The sequence below is a fragment of the Lissotriton vulgaris genome, chromosome 2_1, assembly GCF_964263255.1.
Source record: "Lissotriton vulgaris chromosome 2_1, aLisVul1.2, whole genome shotgun sequence".
NCBI classification, from domain to species: Eukaryota; Metazoa; Chordata; class Amphibia; order Caudata; family Salamandridae; genus Lissotriton; species Lissotriton vulgaris.
Genome location: NC_141687.1, coordinates 371,255,122 through 371,274,101, shown reverse-complemented (window position 1 = coordinate 371,274,101; position 18,980 = coordinate 371,255,122). Strand labels below are relative to the sequence as shown.

Here is an 18,980-nt window from a genome sequence, read left to right as displayed (position 1 = left end):
AAAAAACAACAAATAACAGAATGGCATTAAGAAGCAGCAAATATTACAAAACAAGGAAATGTTAACATATCATCCTGTTTGGCTCACTTTTTTTCCATTTAAAGCACTGGGGATCACCCTCAACAGATGGGCAGGTGATCAGTGTTCGTGGCGGACCCGCAAGGGCAGTCTGGACATACCCATGTGCTGGACAACTTCAGGGGTAACAAGGTCAACCGCAGGCCCGCTTCTTATGGAATCACCTTGGGCCTGGCCAGGCTTTTTGTCTTTGGCACAGCAGCATATTTCAGACACAATTATCTTATCACCACAGTGTAGAAGGTCTAGCCGCATTTTTCACTGTTTCTGCCTGGAACTGCGAATGGAGAGCCTGGTACCTGCTGACGCTCAGAGTACTCAGTTCACTCCCCTCTTTCCTCCTCTTCTAGCAGACCCCTACCAACAGAGGGGTCGGGCTGCTCCTGGCTGTTGCTGGATAGACCCTCCTCTTGAGGGTTGGAAGGCTCCTTCACTCCCTCAGCAGGCATGCTGTCTTCTAGGCACTACAGGGCAGGAAAAAAGCGTCTTCCAGGAAGGATTAGACCTGTGTGTTGTCCCCTCACCTCTGCGAAGGTGGTTATCAGACAAAAACTAGCAGTGCTCTCAGGGCTCGAGTGGTACCACGCGGGTGGAGCGTCCCCCCACTTCTTTTAACTTATTTTACTGGGTGGACGCCGTCCCCCCTGCCCAAAAGCAGGACTGGACAATGATTGCGTTACTTACCGGACCGGCCGCCCCGTCGATCTCCCAACCTTGACGTACTTCGTGCATACGTTCACTCAGTTTCTTATTTCCTTTACAGAGTTTGCCAGTGAAGTGCAGTTCTGTTTTCTCGTCTTTCTTGGAACAAAATGGTTTCCCTTAAAAGGGGAATTGCAGCATTCCCTATGAGTGTTTTATTTTCCATTGATAGAAGTCTATGTTTTTAAACTTTCGTGACGTCATTTCCTGTTGTGACGTCACTTTCTGTCTTTGAGCGTCCCCCCACTTCTTTATTTAGGACTTGTGCCCTGAGTGCTCTGATTACTCTGCAGAACACTCCTTTCCTTGGTCATACAACACTCGCATCTGGAAAAACAGGTGGGTCAGGGGGTCCCACTTTTTTCAGTCATGGCAGCAACAGATGTGGATCTATAGTCTTCAATTGTATGACAGTTGATAAGAGTTCCGAACGGGATGCCCCAAATATATCTTACCTGGAGCCTCAAAAATCCTTAAGATAGCAGTGGATTTATGGTAGGGGGGGTGAGGGGGGGGGGGGTTCTACTGGGAAGCAAGTGTTATAGAATGTGGTCAGTGCGACGTGGATGTTGTACTGCATTTCTGGCTCTTCCAAGGTGGATTATCACAGAGCTAAGTTAGCAACAGTGGATTTCCAAAGACATATTTCCTTTGCAACATTTGGCCGGCAGAATCGGGGCAACCTCACACCCTTTATGCGTATAGGACTCTCTGGAAAAATAGTCCAAGAAAGGTGTGGCTTTCAGCAAATTTCAGTGCAAATGTATGAAGCCTCGTCAGGCGTATGTTGTCTCTCCGTCCCAGCAATGAAAGCTGTGACATCAGATTCCTAATAAGTTAGGAAGGAGAGATGGAGGACAGGACACCGGAGTTAGGAAAGATTCAAATGAAATTAGTGGAGATTCCAGTATTTTAATTGCAAGATCTTTCTTTTCAATCCACTTCAGTCATCCCCTTAGCATATTCCTTGACACACCATTGCATTTATGGAAAAATCACATAGAAAATGAGGTCCAGATTTATAAATATGTCGCACAATGCAATGCAGTAAAGCAACCCGCTGCATTGCCCGACAGGTGACGGCAGGAGTGCGCAATAACTATCTAGATATTGTGCAAACCTGCCCTTGCGCTCGCAAACTCAGACCGGTCTAACGCTCACATGGGCACCCTTGCGCTGTGGTGCAAGGGCACCTGCCTTACAGGCAGGATTGTTTTTGTGCAGGAATGGGTCCCTTCCATCCCACAAACAATCCTTTGAGGCCTGTTCCTCGTTCTCAGTGAAATGCAGCGCACTTAGAAAGAGGAAACAACGAGGAGAAATAAAGATATCTCTTATCGTTGCATCTCTATCGGGAACGAGTACAATTCTGATGCATTCCCACACGTGCCAGTGTTGGTAAACTGGGAATGCATCAGAATACATGGGTGAGAACACACACGCTCCACCCGTCTAACGCGGTCCCTGCGCAGTGCAATGTAAGGCAGAGGCTTGCGCTGCCTTGCATTGCACCAGATCTACCAGGCTGCGCACCTCTGCGTGGCACGGTAAATCGCACTCTAGGCTTTGCATCGGTATGAGTAGCGCAAGGGAGACACAAAACCTTGATTAATCCGGTCCTGGATGTGACTATGGTGAGGCAAGATCAGAGGCCACAGGAGGAGGGGCGCTCATACAAGGAGGGATCTTTTGAGAAGCTTTTCCAGTCCTGCCTCTTGTTCAATCATGTCTCAGCAGCTTGTGAAAGGGGGAGAGTGAGCACAGAGTACTTGAATCAACACAAAGGTAATGTTCTCTACTGTAACACAAGGTGGCAAAAGCAGATACTCAGTGTCTTGTAACAGTAAAGGATTCGTACCTTGACAGCAACTGCTATTCCAGCCAGCATTCCTCCTCCACCCACCGGAACCACAAGTGCATTCACTGCCGGCACCTGATGGAATGCAAAGGAACAGCTTGCTAAGAAGCCTAATGTGAGCAGCACAAAAGAAGATCACAGTGTTTTAGAGATTAGAGTGTAATAAGTGCTCTGTGTCTTAACATACATGTTGGAGAGCACTGTGAGGTCAGTCTGTGGTGTGAGCAATGCATCCCTTCTTACAACTCAAAGGTTGTAGGTTTAACAGAGTTCTGTGTGCCAGGGCAAATGGAGCACTGGTTTTGAAGAAGGAAGGTGGGGGGAGGAGAAGAAGGAAGGAAGGGGGGAGGAGGCGGAAGTAAGGAGGGAAGAAGGAAAGATGGGGGGAGGTTAAGATGAGGATGAAAAGGGAGGAGGAAAAGAAGAGAAAAAGAAAAGAGGAATGAAGGAGGGCAGGAGGTAGAAGGGAGGAGAGAGGAAGGGGGGAGGAAGGCGAAGGGTAAATGAATGAAAGTGAGGGAAGAGGAAGGGAGGACAGGTAAAAGTCAAAGTATATTTGATTTTACTTAATAAAAACCATAATAATGTATACAGTTCAATCATTAAAGTTACAAGTTCACTGAATATGTAAAACACTGATTTCTAACATTAAAAGCCATTTGGACAATTTCGTTTTAATCAGAACTAATTGCACATAAATTGGTAATACTGGTATATTAAAATATTCATATCCATCTAATCTTATATAAAGGTTTATCAATTCATTAAACCAATTCTTCCTGCTTTAAACATACTAAAGTGTGGTCATATTCGTGCAAAGTCCCCTCTTATCTTGGGTTAAGTAAAGATGAAGCAGTGCACATCCTGTTCCTTCTTTTTAAATGTGGTCACATAGTGACTCAATAAAGTGCAGAAAGATTTAGATTAAGTCACTCCATAGTAATACAAACTTGTCAGGTTAAAAATGTCTATAGCCAATTACAGCTGTGGTGATCAAATTGGGTTTGGTTGCCATTTGGGAATATATTCTAGTGTTTGACCCAAACCAAATTGGAAATGGAGGATAGGAAGAGGAAGGGAGGAAAGGAAAAGTAATGGAGGAAAGGAAGAGAAAGAAAGCAAGCAGGCAGTAAGAAGGGGGCAGAGGAGGAGGAGCAGCTTACTTTTACAAGCTAGTCTTACTGTACCTGCTGTAGTATCTCGAGGGCAAGTGAACCCTGTCCAGCTATTACTGCTGGGTCCTGGCTAGAGTGCACCAGGACCCCTCCTGTTTCTTGCACTTTGTTTGCTGCTGTGCGCGTTCTGGACTGTAGAAGGAAGAGCAGTCGGGCATTAATGAATTAATGAGCACTGTCTACAATCCAAGAGTGATTGGCAGTGAGTAGTACCTTCATGAGCTCAGGCTTTGACACCCACAGTGTAAATTCCCCGAGTAGGTACACCACTGTTTCATTTTATGCATCACACACAACATTTGCGTCTCACATACTACACAGAATAAGTGCAATTCACATAAAAAACACTGAAGCTCAAACTATTTAGTCGCAAACAGTAAAAAAATGTTTATGAAGGATAGGAGAGAGGTTAACATGCGGTATCCTTTCAAGAGTATCTCAGCCCTTTACAGCTTCTCAAGTGTCAAGTGCCATTTTGGGTAGTTTCCTTTTGCTTGTTGGCTTCTGCTTAATTGCATTTAAACCAATGTCATCCATCTTGAGGAGGGTTGGTGATGGTGTTATGGGAGTGATGAGACCAGAATGATATTAGTATATTTTTGTTGCTATTGGGATTAATCTCCCAATCGAATCTACACCACTGGTAGTAATTCTGGGGAATGTCCCCCCACTTGCACAAGGTACTCAGGAGGATTTTTCTCAACTTAAGAACAAGGTTACACATTGGTTATCGCGTAACACTCCTGTGGGGCCAATGGTGGAAAGTAACATCATCATGGTTCGCAGTGTTTGTTGGATAGGTAGTTCAAGGAAACCTAGCATTGCTGTTAATTTCAACAGCCCTCTCCTTGTGGGTAATATCCTAAGGAGTGTCTTCTATGAACAATCTCTTAGGGACTCTGGTATCCAGATTCTGCCTTTGTTTTTTTTTTTACAAGGCTGATCGTTCAAGGGGCTTTAATCCTGGTGTGCCCTATAACAGGGGGAATCAAAGACCATTTTTACCTATTGGGGTAGTCAATTCCAATCCTATGGGGGGGATGTCGAGCCTGGCTGGGCTCTGTGTTACCCCCCGGCTAGAGCTATCAAACAGATTTTCAGCCCTTTCAAGGTTGGATGAGTGTAATTGACTACTTATTAGCGCTGAGCCTACCCGAGTCTTTTGCAACCAATTAGAGCCCCCCTGCCCTAGTATTTGTAGTGCTGTGCCCTGTAGGATGGAGCTGACGGGGACATCTAATCCCCAGCAGATGGTGTCACCCCCAGTAGCACCATAGGGGGTGATTACCTCCTCAGTTGCCTATAATGTTTTGTCATGGATCTTAGCAGGTTTGGCAGAGAAATTCCAGGAGCCCTTGTGGGTGCAGTTCATCAGGAAATTCTCTGTTATTTGTTTGAAGGAGACATGGCAGGTCAACTGTGACCTATTTTTGGAGGGATATAAAGCTTTCTTTGTTCTTGCTTCCCCGTCAATTTGTGGTAGGGCTAGGGGTGGCTTGGTTATATTTATAGCACTGGCAGTGAACTGTAGGATCCAGCATTCTCCTACCTCGTATAGAGACTCTCAAGCTATTATTTTAAGGAGAGGTAATGATAGTATGGGTATTATAAATTTTTATAACGCGGTAAGCACTCAGGGGGATTGCAAGATTGTTCAGTTGTGCTGCCTTTTAAGGCAGTCTTGTGTTCCGGTGGCCAACAAACGTATGGTGGCAAGGGATTTTAATGTGCACCCATGTGTATGAGCGAGTTGGGGTGTGCTAGGATGTGGGGCTTTCATTTTGAGCATTCTGCCCAGGGGGAAGTACTCAATAACATGCTCAACGAGTTTGATTTGATATCATCTATGTCCCTTTCCGCTCCCCTTAGCAAACAGCCCGTCCCGTCATTTATAGGACGAGGGGACGGCTCTTTTATAGACCATATTCTGTTCTCAGCTGGGCTCCAGTCTAACTTTCAGGGTTCAGAATCATGGATAGTGTGCTCAGTGATCATAACCCCACCTGTGGGAACCTTGTAGGTCGGTTGCTGTCTAGTCGAGACAGGATGACAGCACCGGGCATGTTGAGACCTACAGATAGTAGGTGCCGTCTAAAGTGGTCCCAGGTCTCACCAGATTTATTCTATGCCAAGGTACAAGTGGTCTGTGCACCTGAAATTGCATCTTGTTTGTCTCCTTGCTCCCTACCGGGGGGTGTTCTTGAGGCCTTTGAGGGTATTATCAGCATGGTTGGGGCTCTGTTAAGCGCAGCCACCCATAGGATGGTATCACGTGACCCCAGATGGTTTGATTCTTGTTGATCTAGGGCTGGTAGAGATCTAAAGGAAGCCTTAAAAGTCACCCCGAGAGAGTAACTTTGATTCGTGCCCATCGCATTAAATATAAACAGTCACTGGCCACTCGTAAGGGAGAAATAAAAGAAGCAACATGGCAAGAACTGTTGGAGCCCAGTACTTTAGGTAGTAGCTCTAAGTTTTGGGGCATTATTAATCGTCCGCTATTCGAGAAGGACGGGTCTGGAGAACTAGACACTAATATAACAGAAGATGAATGGGTGTCTCATTTAAAGTCCATTTTTAAAAGTGTTACAGATCTCCAAAAAACACAACCTAAAGACCTTAACAAAATCCCTGTTACCTTCACACAGATTGAGGTGGAGAAAGGCATTTTAGGGCTGTCATGTCATGTAAATGTAGAACGAAAAAGATGCTGTAGTCGACGTTTCGGTTTGTGATGTCGATGAGACCGTCAGACCATCTTCAGGACAAGAGGTTGATGGAAATCCCTATACATCCATCAACCTCTTGTCCTAAAGATGGTCTGACGGTATCATCGCCGTCACAGACCGAAACATCGACTACAGCATCTTTTTCGTTCTACATTTATTGTTTTTGAAGAAATTGCTCATTAATTAATGTTGGCATCCTTTGTATAGATACTTGAAAAGATGTTCCCATAGAATTTGTGTAGGCTAATTTATGTGATCTCACAATCTATGTTTGGTTGTTCCAAATCCCCAATCCCTGACTTTTATTTATTAAATATATGTACATTTTGAAGTAGATTTTGTACCCCGTGTTCTATGTTCTAATGATTCATTCTTGTTTTCATTGAAGAAATTGATGATAGTTTCTAATTGCTGGTCACCACTAAACAGGGTGTAAACCTTAGATTTCTCTTTAAATAATTTTAAATAATTTTTAATAACAAAATCCCTTGTAGGCAAACTTCCTTTGTTTATCTTTATCGCCCAAAGCCTCCAAGGGTGTACTGGGTTACCCACTCGTTTCAGAAATTGGTTTTCAAGAAGGGCGATCGTAATAGCACTTTGTGCTATAGACCGATCTCTCATTGACCCCGTGGTAAAGGTTGTGGATGGGGTTTTATTGAACAGACTAGCTTCCTGGGTGAAAGAGAATAAAATCCTTGCAGATATACAATATGAGTTTTTGTCCAGGGCATTCTACCATAGCCCAATGCCTTAACCTGTACATGATCCTGTGGAAGTACACTGTCGCTCGCCAAGGTACGATCTACATGGCCTTCATGGATCTTTCCTCCGCTTTTGACTGTGTCAATTGGGGGAAACTGTGGCAATCCTTGAGGGTCATGGGGGTGGAGGCTAGCCTGGTAGCCTTCTTTAGGGACCTGCACAGGGATACCAAGGCCAATATTAGGTTTGCCCAGGATCTTCGGGTCTCAAAGGATTTCAAAATCGAAAGGGGAGTACGGCAGGGATTTATCCTGGCCCCATTTCTGTTTAATTTATACATTAATGACCTGGAAAAGCTTTTGGTAGAAACAGGGGACGACTTTCCTTATGCAGGGCGAAGAGGACTGCCCGTCCTGCTATATGCGGATGACACAGTCCTCTTAGCAAGGACGCCAAGGGGTCTCCAGATGCTTCTTGACACATTTAGGAATTTTATGGTGGATCGTGACCTAGCTGTTAATAATTCCAAATCAGATATCATGCAGGTCGTGATCCGCCCTAAGAAGCAGTACCCCTTTAAAGTGGCTGACGAGAAAGTACCTTTAACCCCGATTTTTTTATATATGGGTGTTTTATTAGATGACCACTTGAACTGGGGGGGCCTTATTCAGAGGAAAAGGGGCAACTCATAAGGGCAAATGCAGCTATTTTCTACTTTGCCGTAAAAAGGGGTAAGCGCCCTATTGCGGCCTTGTTGAAATTATACCAAGCCAAAAGTGTTGCTATTGCCAGTTTTGGGAGCAAGCTATGGGGCTATGCTGTAACTGAGGTTCTCCAGGTGGTGGAGAATAACTTTTTAAAACAACTCCTTGGGGTGCCTAGAGGATGTTCAAATTTGGTGGTACACGAAGAAACGGGGTTACCATTTATTTCTGACATTCTGGCCTTGCGCCCTCTGTTGTTTTGACTTATAACCTGGCTAAACAAAGATCTAGTTCTTAATCATCAAATTTTGCGAGAAGTTCTGAGCCTTGAACACTTGTTACGCATTCCATGGTTAAAGTATTTAAAGGGATGTTTCGAAGAGTTGGGGCGTCCAGATCTTTTTTTAAAGCCTGATTTTATCATGGTTGCGGATGTAGAATTTGTAAGGAAGTCTTTTTCCTCCCTTAAAAGCCCCAATAGAGATGGGTTCGAACTGTGCAAACCGAGCGTCCGTAAATTTGTGATGCTAAAACCGACGCCAACCACTGAACCATCCTGTGGCTGCGACAGTGTGTCTCCACAGGATTTGCTGCACTTTATTTTTTTCTGTAGATTTTATGGAGTGCCTCGTATGTTTTTTTTAACTCCTTTTTTAAAAAGGTTGAATTTTATACAGGTACACCCAGCTCTCTTTTACCTACAAATGTTGAAACCCGAATGTATTCCACTTGTTGTAGGCTTTTTGAAATCCTCGCTGAGATCTAGAAATTGTATAGAAAATGAATAACACCTCAATACCAGTAGGCAGCTCTTTATCCACTAGCTATGAATTTGTACGTCCAATTACTGGCAGCCTGTTATTTCCCACGCTTTTAATATTGATTCTGATGTATATATTTTTTCTGTATTTTATTGGTGTGTCTATTACCATTTATACCATGAATTGTATGTTATTATATTTTTAATGGTGCTGTATAACTTTTATGGTTTTTGTTTTTAAACCGAATAAAGTTTTCAGAAACTGAAACTGAAACCAATATAATTTGTAATTCATTTATTTTTCAGACTCAAAAACCACAATTTTATGCAATGGTAATAGGTTGCACGAAAAGAGCATAAAATTGTGCTTTTTGAGTCTAAAAAAATTAATGTATTACAAATGATATTGGTTACTCTGGCGCTTCTGTAATTCTGTGTTCTAAATTAACACATGCTTTCATAATATGCTTGTGATTGCAATACGATAGTGGTTTCTCCTAGGTATTCTATAGCAGTGTTGTAGATTTTTACATAACACAAGATCGATTAGAACAGTATTCAGTTTACGTTGAATTAGTCTTGGACCATTCTTACATTCCCGCATTATACCCAGGTCCGGTGATTATTGGGTTACCCCATTTTTTATATTGGTCAGTAACAAGAAAAGCAGTGCTTTGTACGTGCACACCTCCAGCCCTGGAGGGGCTGGTCTGACAAAATTGTCAGGGGTGCTTTGAATTCCCAGTCCAAGCTTCACATGCTTTGCGTTTTTAGGTCTCGTCTAGGCAGTGCTTGCGCAGTCTCTTGGAGACATGCTATATTCAGTATTGGTGAATGAAGCTCCGCCCACCCATCTTTGTAATTGGCTCCTGTCCCTGTACTTTTGAATCGTGACTCTACATAGGTCAATAGGCTTAGTAGTGGCGCCATCAGTTTGTAATTATTGCGCCTGTCGCTGCTCGCTCCCGCAAGGTAAATTCTCTGCATGTACTAGTACTCTTTAACTTTCGTGGCCGCGCTTGTCTTTCAGCACTTGTTCTATAAGCTACTGTGCTTGCTGGACTCGAGCGCAATCCTCAGGAGGTGCTTCTAGGAGCTGCAGTTAGTGCAGGGACAAACTGCATTTTTACAGATATTTTATTTAAATGATTATTTACTACAGGTAGCGCTCAGCAGAGTGTTTCTGGGGGTGCTCATAGCATGCAGTAAATGCAGATCACAATAGCAGGTTTCTTGAGAAAATAACTCTTAGATGCCACATGAATATGGGGCATATGTATGAAAAAACAATTTTGCGATTCTCAAATTGCGATTTTTAGAGAATAGCAATTAGAGAATCGCAAAATGCAATGTAAGTAGGATTTGCTAAAAAATTAGCGAATCCTATATATTCCTTATTTGCGAATCGCAAATTGAGATTCACAAATAAGGAATACCTTCCAATTCATTCCTATGGGCTAGGAGGCCCATAGGAATGAATGGGAAGACATTCTCAATTTGCGATTCTCAATTAGAGAATCGCAAATTTAGAATGCAATTTAAAGGGTGCCAAGGTGTCAATAGGACCCCTGAAATATGCATGTGTGCTCATGTGGCACACATACATGCCCTAATTGGCACTTTGAAAAATGCAAAAAGTGCATTTTTCAAAGAAATCGCAAATTATCACCAACTTGAAGTTGGTGATAATTTGCGATTCCTTAAGGACAAATTGCACTTTTTCTGTGCTTCTTACATTGCATTTAAGTAATCGCAAGTTGCGATTCCTTAAATGCAATAGCAAAATAGGGAATGGCCAATTTTGCGAGGCAGTTTTTCTTTCATACATACCACAAAGCCCAATTGCAATCGCAAACACCAAAATTCTGTGAATTTCGGCGTTTGCAATCGCAATTTGAAATGGTACATATGGCCCTATGTTTCTTGAGCAGGTTGGCCACCGACATAACAGGAATCAGTCCTCGAAGGATACAGCATCTCTCTCTCCTGTGAGCATTACATAAAAGCTGTTAGTGTCTGTCATTTCATTCATTTGAATTCTTTATTCGATGATTAAAAATCACCATAAAAGTACAAACAGTCATTATACATTAAATTCATCCCTTTAAAAACAATCAGTCAAGTTGGCATGTAACCCAATGTGAATACAGCAACAAAATCCCAGTAAAATAAGTAAACATTATGATCCATTAAAACCAATCACTGAGTTCTAATCATCATCGCCCCCTCTCCTGTAGTTACTCTTAGTCGTACAGCTACTTTAATAAAATTAATTATACAGCACAATGTTAGTTGGTCCGAAGCTTGTTGTAAAAAAATCAAGGCCTCTTTTGCGCATTTGATATTTGATCTTTTTAAAATATCTGCCAAAAATCTACGTCTAGGTTCTGAATAAAACGAACATATTAATACAAAATGAAGGGAATCCTGCGGAGACTTATTGTCGCAGCCGCAGGTTCCCCTCCGCTCAATAGTGGGTAAGTACGCTAGTGGTGATCCAAATAAATAAGGTAAAAAATTGAGCCTAAAACGGGTCATAAAAAACCTTTCCTGTGCGTTATGTAGCAAATATAAATAGGGTTCCATTCCTTCTGTTATCTTTACAAGGTTGTATGCACCCACCGTGATTTTAGCCATTTCTTGTTCTGCTCTTTGTTCGGCTCTGAGCGCAAAGAACGCTTTTTTAACAGTTGTCTTGTGCTGAGGGATGATCGCAGTTGGGCCATTAAAGGGATTCCCTAGGCCTAAAGTTGCCAATACTGATTTTACGTAACTGAACCACGGGATTCGCGACCATTTTTCTCTGCCCAAACAATCCTTCAGTATTTCCCTGCTTAGGATCGCCTCTTGGTTTGTCCAGAGCTTTAGCCAGGCTAGAATTGGCTTAACCTTTATCGAATCTTCGAGATAGACGATCCCTAACTCCCTGTGTGCTATTGAAGCAGTTACGCTATGTGGGACTTTCAGGACGGATCGTAGATGTTTATTCTCCTCCCGCTGAAGATGACAGACATTAGCAAAGCCCCACACCTCTGCCCCATAGGTAACTTTAGAGCAACATATTGAGTTATATAGGATCATTACCTGTTCGATACACCATCTCCCCAACCTTCGACCATAACCGGCTATTGCTCCATTGGCCGTGATCAATTTACGACAACGATCCTCTATCAGGGCGTTAAAATGTAGTAACCCATCAAACAAAATGCCTAGATATGAGAATGACTTAACCTTCTCAACCTTATGACTCCCTATTGTAAAAATAAATTTCTTAGAGGTTTTTTTTCCCGCAGTTAAAACGTAAGATTTACTCAAATTAACAGAAAGGTCTAATGAACCCATAAAGGAAACAAAACCATCAATTAAAATCTGTAGACTCTTTGGTGTGCGCCGGAGTAGGACCGCGTCATCTGCGTAAAGTAACACAGGAACATGGCGTGACCCTACTCGTGGACAGTCGGCTCCCAACTGTAAAAGATGCTGTTCAAGGTTGTTAATATAAAGAGAAAATAAAAAAGGCGCCAAGATACAACCCTGACGGATCCCACTATTACATTGGAAGGAGTCTGTGCATTCCCCTTGGATATTATACCTAACTTGTGCAGATGTGTTGCTATGCAATTCCCTTAATATGTTAATGAGACCATGCTCTATCCCCAAGGTGATCATCATGTTCCAGAGATTGCCTCTGTTAACATGATCAAAGGCAGCTGCCAGATCCATGAACCCCAAATAGATGGATTCTTCACTAGCCATGGTGTATTTAGCTACTAGCATATAAAGGTTCAAGCATTGGTCACTCGTAGAGCGACCCCTCCTGAAACTGTACTGCACGTCTGAGATGATATTATTTGTTTCTGTCCACTCAGACAGCCGGTTTAGTATCCCCCTTCCCAGGATTTTAGCGGAAACGTCGATTAGTGAGATGGGGCGATAACATTGTGGGTCGTCCCTGTTGCCCTTATTAAAAATGGGGACGATGGTGGCAGTGGACCATGAAGGCGGTAAGCCACAACGGGTTGCAATGTTAATGATTCTCGTCAATATAGGGGCCCATAATTCCACTGAACTAAGAAACAGGTCAGGCGGAATTCCATCTGGGCCAGGCGCTTTATTTTTTGATAGCCCCTCAATCTCAACCATAATTTCCTTTAAGGAGAAAACTACAGGCTGACCTTGAGCTGTATTCCCTGTATCGTACTGGGTGTCTGTCTCATGGTTATATAGGCCCCTATAGTGGGTAATCCACATATCAGGCGTGATGTTCGTTCCTATTTTGGGGGCACAGTCATCCTGGAATGTAGGTCTGTTTATAATTTTCCAGAATTCAGTCATGTCCCTCTTTTCCCCAGCTTCTCTCAGGTCCGCCCAACCTTCTGCTTGTAAAACCTTTTTCCTCCTGCTCAACTCGTTTTTATATTTTTTCCTGCAGGACGCAACCCGAGTAGCATCCCTGGGCTTTGCTTTAATGCTATCTTTGAGATCCCTCAGGGCTTTGGAGCAGTCTCGGTCGAACCATCGCGGCTGACTATCAGTCTCTTTTGCTGGGGCTCTAGACCTTAGCAACCCATCCACCAGGTATACTATTTGCTCAAATGCTGTGAGTAATTGCCTCCCTTCTATTCTCTCATCCAAGCACGCCTCAATGAGTGTTTTCCCCTTGTCAATGAGTGATTCGTAAAACCTTTCCCCATTGATCTTAGACCACCTTAGGCGTCTGCCCTGGTCAGTAACCTTCTCAGTAACCGCTACAAGCTTTTCCCTTGTTGGGGCGGGCTGGTATAATATGTCCAACGTCAAGGGGTTGTGGTCACTAAACGGGTTCCATTCTATGCCTACCCTAGAGACTCTATTTATAATAGTCCTTGAGATGATGATATAGTCGATATACGAAGAGCATCCTCTCCCCTTGAAGGTAGGTGGCAGGGACTCTTCCTTTAACATAGGCACCATATCTAAGGTGTGGACCAGATCCTGGTTTAATAAAAATTGTGTTAAAGCCTCACCTTCTTCGGTGTGCTCAAAATGAGCCCCGTTGTCCTTTGGGCATCGCGACCATATTGAGTCTATTGGAAAAAGAGCTGGGCAAAGATGACAGTTGAAATCCCCTACAATTATACTATTTGGGGTATGAGTTTTAGTTTTACGGGTGGGGGCATGGCAAAATCTATACTCCAATTCCCATATCAAAGCATTACATCCCCCTCCTGCAACATTGTTATACACGTTCAGTATTGTCAGATTAAATCCTTTAACCATGAGCTGCACCTCTTGGATATCATGAGAGTGGCAATCAATAGTTGACCATGTACCAGGGAGGTTCAAATCCACATATACAGCTAGCCCACCCATTGCCTTGCCTGATCTAGATTTCCTTGCTGGAACAAAAAAACATTTATATCCCTGTAAATGTAAAGAGTGGTTGTCAACAGCCCAGGTTTCCTGTAGACAGAATATGGGGAATTGGTGTATAAACTGGCACCATTCTTCATTACTAATTTTTGCGGCCAAGCCAGCAATGTTCCAAGACACCATTCTAACTGCCTCGTTGGCCACCTTGGCCCTAGTGTCACCCCTACCTAAAGTAAGTATGTTGGCTAGTTGCCCCTTATCTATGCTCATACTAACATGCACTGGTTTTTAGGGATCTTTAAGCTTTGAGGGGGAAACATAGTGCCAGTCTATGAAAGTAAATATACGAGCCAAGCAGACTGCAATAGTGCAACCCTGTTGTGTACATATAGTGAAATCCTGAGAGGACCTCTCCTGAAGCGGCTAGCGGAAGTGAAGACTTCATAACATTCAATTCTCAGCCTCTCCATAGCGCCAACACCTGATACTCCACCTTGAACGTGCTAAAAGCTTAAATTCAGATAGAGCGCTTGAAAGAGTTAAACCCTGTGGTCATTCACTCCTGGGTCGTGCCTTGCGAGCGGAGAGGGGGCCATGGATTGTTGCTGATCTAATCTTTTCACTTCACACGTCCCTTCAGGCCCTATTTTCCCCTAAAGCTGTGCTTGCTTTGGGGTGGTGGGCAGGGCTCAAGTCGGCGTACCACAGGTTGGACAGCGTCCCCCCACTTATTTTACTGGGAGCTCGATAACTGGAGCAAATGGAGCCGCACATTAACTCTTTGGTCTCTCTGGGGCGAGATCGGAGCTCATTCAGAACACTGCTCACGCGCTGGCTTCTCTGATGCAATCGCATCTAAGGGGTGAGCTAGGGGAGGCAAGGAGTCTGATGGTGCAAGCCACCTTTTGTGATGTCACTTCCTGTCATGACGTCAGCGTCCCCCCACTTCTTTTTTTAGGACTAGTGCCCTGGTGGTGGGACTGTGTGTGGGGGCAGGGAAAGGGGGGTATAGGCGCCGAGGGAATAAAAAGTCACCTTTTATTGTTATCTCTGCCTTTCAGTAGTTTTTGTTTGCATTCTATATACACAGTCGAATAAGTGCTGAATAGTTTGGAGAATACAATCAGCTCAAAATGTTAAACTGTTAGAAAGAAAAACCTGAAAAACGTATTACACAAAACACATCTAAACTTCACATTACTCGTATGTTTGTGACAAGAAAACATCTGAATTCCTGTTCTGTATTCCTGTCTAGGCTACGCACGTACAGGCTTGTAACTGCAGACAGAATTTTAACAAGCATTTGCAATGCAATATGTCTCGCATTTACGCAAGTTTAAGCTATTGGCATTGTAAAAGACAATGCCTATTAGTTTTGTTTTTTAACCCCTTTGCTATGGGGGTTATTCCCTGCTGTGCTGGGGGGGAGGAGGGCGCGAACAGTGCCCCGGTGCTGATGACGAGCTCAGCTCGTCATCAGCCACAGTGCTCGTGTGCTGATGACGAGCTGAGCTCGTCACGGCCACGCCCGTTTCTTAGAACGCTAGCACAGCAGAGGAATTAGCCCCGCGTGTGAGCGTTCTAACGGCCATGACGAGCTCAGCTCGTCATCAGCACATGAACACCGTGGCTGAGCTCGTCATCAGCATTGGAGGGGTTAAAACATAAATTAAAGGGATTGTAATTTACAATGCCAATAGCTTAAACTCACGTGAATGCGAGACCTATTGCATTGCAAATGCTTGTTTTAAATGTCTCTGGTGATGTCGGGGGTCACGGCTTGAGTCGAAGTAAAGAGCTCAAGAGACATGATGAGAAGGAAGAGGCCATCCTCTGCTTTTTCGATATTGTGTATCTGTTAGTAAGCTCCAAAAGTTGGGCATTTCTATCATCCGAACCATGGTGAGTCCTCTAAGCACGTCACATTCCATACTTTTCTTTGTGCTCACCAACAGCTCTATTTTCCAGACTCAACAGGCTTTAAAATGTATACCAATTTCATGTTTGCGTTTTTTTTAGAAGATCGGATTTAGCAAACAGTTGTTTTTAATAAGAAGCATTAGATTACGGCTCGGCAACTATTTATAAATAACAATTAGGTGGCCGCAAATTTTTTTTATTGCCTGCAGGTAATTTCTTCTATAATGTGAGTAGATGAGGTGCTTGTTTTTTAGGTTGAGCCTAGAACAGTGCATGCACTGTGGCTCGACTTATGGTAAAGGGGATCTCGAAAGTGCTACCCAGGCGTTTGCTGGCTGGCTACAAGCTTGAGTGCATGTGTGCGTGCACGTGCGGCCATCTGCCTTTCCTGCCTTTCCTTTGTTGTCATGGGTAATTAAACGCCTCACTCCGGGCACCCTTTCATGTCCGGCGAGCAGGGAATTGCTTTCCGTACTTTTTCCTTTCACCTCACACATATTAATAGATTCGGTCATGGAAACAAGAACACCGCGACGAGATAAAGATTGTCATTATAAAAGAACGCATGCGGACCATTAGCAAACATTTGTTTGTTATAGCATTCAAGATGTTTTCTTTTAGAATGTTCGAGATGTATTCTGCATGTGATGTCACCATGTCTTTTAGCTCCGGCAGTGGCACTAAAGTCTTTGAATTAGGGAATTTCCATCTAGACGTCATTTTTGTTGCACACTTAAATTATTCTTCCATGTGTGCACACGTCTGTGGCTCTGGCACACTCTTTCCCAACATCACATCATTGCTGTCATTCTACCACCACCCTGTGGCCTGTATGGTTACTTTGCTTTGAGTCCTCTGTGTGGTTGCATCCGCCATGAATAAGAGTTCCAAGAGTAATTCTACAGACGTGAGACCCATTGGTATTTGCTGAATGACGTAGTGTCTGTCTCCTCATTCCACGATGGGCATCCTAAATACAACTGCTCAAGATATACTCTATGAGTTAGAGCTGCCATCTTTGAAACAGGGGAAACAAATTTTGAACCCTGGCTTGGGCACAACCTCCTGTCAATCTGGAAAAAGCGCATAATCTCTCTGTGCACAGTAAGAAAATAAAATGTGTAATGTAAATTATTTATATTGTAAAGCGCTCTAATGTCCTTTGGCCAGGCTTACAGCAAAAAAAAAACAAAAAAAAAAAAAAAAAAAAAAAAATATATATATATATATATATATATATATATATATATATATATATATTTTTTTTTTTCAGTTGCAATATCATTTAAGTTGTAGTGTACTAGTGTCCATTGACCTTAAAACAATCTTCGATGACCGCCATCCACAGACTTATTTTTAAGTAATTCCCTCACCTCATGCTATTTGCTGTTAAGATGATCATTCCGCCTCCTATGGAGCTCTTGTGTTGAAATGTATGAGGGACTATATATAATATATGAAAAGTGCAATCATTCACCATAGATTTAATTCTGTATCTTATAGATGCATTGTATGCCCCCTAAAAAAGAAAAGTGATTGCTGGTAAACATCCCTATTCCCTTGAGTTTATCGTAATTTAGGGAGTGTGAGTGCTAATGTGGGCTGGAGCCAATTTAGCCTGAAGGAGTTAATCACGGAACTAAACTGCGAGCGGTGTGGGTTGTTTGTAGATGAAATTTTGTCCTGATTCCGTTCTCTTAATCTTTTTTCTAACTGTACTCCCTAATCCCCCCTGTTGTGCCCGCCTCCCCATCATCCTTGCTCGCGGTCCTCCGCTCCCTTGTTTTTCTCCCTCCATATTTGTTTGCTTGTCTGTCGAACCTTTCCACTTAATAATTTATCATATATTAAAGATCGTGAATTTTAATTCAACTGCCAGAAATGTCAAATGTAGCAAATATTTGTGTTGCCAAGATGCTTTTTGAGCACTGCTTAGGTTACCTTTGTTCATTGTATGCCTTTGGCATGTGTACACATTTTAAGTTTAACAGTGTACAGGCGACACAAACGTTACTGTTTCCTTATTTGTTTATCCGTACACGTGTACCGGAATTCTGGAATGGGCACACACTTGTGGAATGGCACTGTGGCTGTGTTGTATTATGCCCCAAATAATGGTGGCACGCGGTAATAGAGAAGAAGGCAGAGATCACTAGTTTGCTTTACCAGAAACGTGATCCTTTAACGTGATCTCGTAAAAGTTCGGGCATTGGAGAAAAAATAAATATTAGTGAATTTAAAGGATGTAGAAGTTTGTATCCCTGGTTCTCAATTAACCCTTGTCCATTACTCTTTGATGTTTATTCCCCCAACTCCCTGGTCACAGCACCTGCACTTTGCAAGTTTAAAGAGTTGTGCTGGTCTGTTTGTCATAATTGTGCAATCTGGGTGGCCCTTTCTTTTGGCTACAGTAATTGGCACTGTTAATATCCTACAGCAAATAGCGCACTCCCTAATACTGAACTTATGTCGGAAGAACTCATGACCAAAGCATGAAATCCTGTGCTGAGTGCATGAAGTCAGGCCGGTCCTCAGTAAGAACCGGTGTGAACTTGTTTTTGAGCAAGTCTGTATTTATCTAAAGAACTATCATCACATTCCTTAAATCCGTAAAAGAAATATTGATATCATTTTTCTCTGTTTTGTTTGTTATGGTTGGGATGACTTAGACATTTGTTTGGCACCCAACTTGCGCCTAAGGAGGGCAGGTACCCACTTGCTTTTTCTATTCCGTGGCAAATCTTTAGTCTGAATGGACCATTTCATTTGGTAGCAAATCCCCCTGTGTTTCTTTTAGTCATACTGAATGCATTGCAGTGCTGGAAATGGAAAAAGTATATTCCGAGAGACCATAAAGTGAGGTCATGCTGTGGCAGTGGGAAAGGGGTGGAGTCACGAGAGTTGGAGGAGCCATAAAAAGCTTAGTCTGACAGTTAATTTATATGTTATTTTAAACTCTGTGGTAAATAAATTGCCAATAAACATAAATGTGACAAT

The 18,980-nt window shown here is 43.0% G+C and overlaps 1 protein-coding gene across 1 annotated transcript in view; it reads right to left on the bottom strand.

Annotated features, from left to right (window-relative positions):
• LOC147730376 (serine racemase-like) overlaps positions 1-18,980 on the bottom strand; it is a 95,902-nt gene that overhangs the window by 11,384 nt on the left and 65,538 nt on the right. Inside the window, exons 5-6 of the mRNA XM_086955182.1 lie at positions 3,826-3,945; positions 2,639-2,713 (exon numbers count right to left, since the gene is read on the bottom strand). Coding sequence (XP_086811308.1) covers positions 2,639-2,713; positions 3,826-3,945 — 195 coding nt within the window. The remainder of the gene's footprint in view (positions 1-2,638; positions 2,714-3,825; positions 3,946-18,980) is intronic.